Source organism: Antrostomus carolinensis, unplaced genomic scaffold (genome assembly GCF_000700745.2).
Source record: "Antrostomus carolinensis isolate BGI_N321 unplaced genomic scaffold, ASM70074v2 scaffold8716, whole genome shotgun sequence".
Lineage (NCBI taxonomy): Eukaryota > Metazoa > Chordata > Aves > Caprimulgiformes > Caprimulgidae > Antrostomus > Antrostomus carolinensis.
This window is the reverse complement of record NW_010324388.1, coordinates 14,172-16,664: the sequence shown is the minus strand read 5'-3', so window position 1 is coordinate 16,664 and position 2,493 is coordinate 14,172. Positions and strand designations below refer to the sequence as shown.

General features: G+C 38.9%; 1 protein-coding gene across 1 annotated transcript in view; it reads right to left on the bottom strand.

Moving 5' to 3' along the window:
- The window catches only part of BMX (BMX non-receptor tyrosine kinase), a gene marked incomplete at its 5' end in the record, with an annotated part of 21,794 nt that overhangs the window by 6,720 nt on the left and 12,581 nt on the right, over positions 1-2,493 (bottom strand). Inside the window, 3 exons of the mRNA XM_029085692.1 lie at positions 322-493; positions 1,243-1,317; positions 1,729-1,856. Of these exons, the coding sequence (XP_028941525.1) occupies positions 322-493; positions 1,243-1,317; positions 1,729-1,856 (375 nt within the window). The remainder of the gene's footprint in view (positions 1-321; positions 494-1,242; positions 1,318-1,728; positions 1,857-2,493) is intronic.

Genomic DNA, 2,493 nt, shown 5'->3' with positions numbered 1-2,493 from the left:
GGAATGCAGGGACATATTTCTAACCTTTTCTGTATAACTGCTAATGAAGCCGAGTTTTAAGTGACATATGAGGAACCTCTGAAGTTTTGGAAGAGATGTTAATTGAAAACTTTGTAGATGACTGTATCAATCTTTGTGAAGTTCATTTCGTAATACTTCAAATATCCTATATGGTTACCTATTTAGCTTGTGCCTAATGTACTCAGTACTAATGAATGCTATTTTTAAGAGGAAATTCTCTTTCTTGTGTGTGCTATACATTACTGATTAATGTTTGGAGACATCATTATTTCCAAATAATTAAGCAATATCATAGCTTACATCATAGTCTGAGCTTCTTCTAGGAATTCATCTTCTGACGTTGTTCCCTCTTTAATCATCTTTATGGCCACATCATATTGTCTCTTCCACTTTCCCAGATACACCACTCCAAACCGGCCACTCCCTAAGTCTCTCAGCAGGACAATTTCTTCTCGTTTCAGCTCCCAGATTCCTAGTGGGATGGAAGAAATTCATTTAGCAAAAAAACCCCCAAAAACCAAAAAACAAAACAAATGCAAGCATGATATTCCCCTCATGCAATGCTGTTATTTTCTCTGGAGGGTTGCAGAACCATGCAGCACTAAAGCAACATACCAACCAGTTTTGTGATTGATTTACTGAAGGAGACTATTCTTCCTACAATTGTTTGCTATTGCTTACATTTTAGCCTTATAAATAGATTTGAGAAAGATTTATGCATCAAATAATGATATCTTTTCACATAGGAGATTGAAGAACAAGTATTACTGTGCCAGGTTATGTGGCAAAGGGAAAGAATGGCCATGACTTAGATGTGCTGGGGAAGGGAGCATGAAAGGTCTTGCACAGTTGGTATAAGACCTGACATAAAATGTCTTAAAAAGGGCAAAACATAGAAGTTGATACAAAATGCCTTTGCATCCATGTTGCCCTGGATGTAGACTAGATGCACTTATAGGAAGGGATACTTTATTTAATAGAACCATAAAGTCTCAATGCTACACTGGACAAGAGGAAACTACAGAAGGAGCTATTAACTGAAAGACCATCCTCCTCAAATTCTCACATTGCCTTCTGCATGGACAAGTGGAAATGTCCACCAAACAGAGGTTCTCTAACCTCCTGAAAGCATGAAAACAGTAAGAGTCATGATTTTCTGGTTATTCTTTTCTTGGTGGCCAAGACTAACACCAGTTTCAAAAAGGAAAGCTATCTTCATACCTTTTCCTAATGAAGCTGTTGATGGGACTTTATTTACTTGTGTAGACACTGCATGTCGGAGCCTTGTCACCATACCTACAAAGAAAACCTGTTAAAGGTCACAATGTACACAAGAGTCTTCCGAAATCAAAGAAAATACAAGGAAACTAATACCTCCCTCTCCCTGCCCTATTACAACCAGCCAGGTAATGACAGATATTCAATATTCAACATTCAGCCGCTGCTGCATCACTTCACAACATTGAAAATTTTTTGTGCTTCAGAGCTAGTCCAGCAGAGGTATTGCAAAAAGAGGTACCACGATATGAAAAAGGAAAGGAAAGAAACTGTATTGATTGTGAATATGTTAGATCAACTTCCACTCAGACTCTCCCAAAAGGTGTTTCAATATTTAGAGCATTCAGTATTGGAAGAGATTCACCATAATGCTTAAAGTCCGGAAGCCTTAGCCAAAGCCAATCAAGCAGAAAGAACATATAGGATTACCGTCTGAGTTGTGCTGATGGTAGTGTATAAGCTTGGGAATTGATTCAAAACAGTAATTTTCAGCAAGGTAATACTTGTTCTCAGGGGTTTTGTGCACATGGTAATGTTTGACTGTTCCTTTTTTACTTCTGAAAAACATCACAAAGTGCAGTACACGTCAAAGACTTGCAAAGTGCCTTCCAGCCCATGCATTAATATATTAGTTGGTTGCTGAATGAACTGCAACATTCTATCTGGCCAAATAACAGAATATGTAGCAGATATCACCAGGAAGACTTTTGCATTTGCCTCAGTCTGCCTTTCCCCCCTTAACATCTGCTGGCTACACAGTACAGACTCCTAGCACATTGGAGGCTTCTGCTGCCTATTTTTAATGTAGTCTGATGGTTAGTGCTTGTCTCCAAACAGTTACATCTAGAGCAAAAGACTTTCATATACTGCCCTTGCAATGGTTCTGCATCTAATTTTAAACACGTTCCATTCCTCTTCCCTTGCTTTTCCTTCTCTCTCATTCTTGAAGCCCCATTATTCCCCTAGATTATGTGCCTGTTACATGCCTTTGTTTAGATGAGACAATTCTGGACCTCCATTCCCCCATTCAGGCACCCGCTGTCATATATGAATTCAAATAATTAACATGACCTGAATGTGCCTGAGGTTCACCTTTAACATAATGTAGAGATGTTGTTGACCAGTCACACCAAACAGCATGCCCATAGCACGCTCTTAGAAATGGTACACATTCTTTGCATACTCACTCAGGAA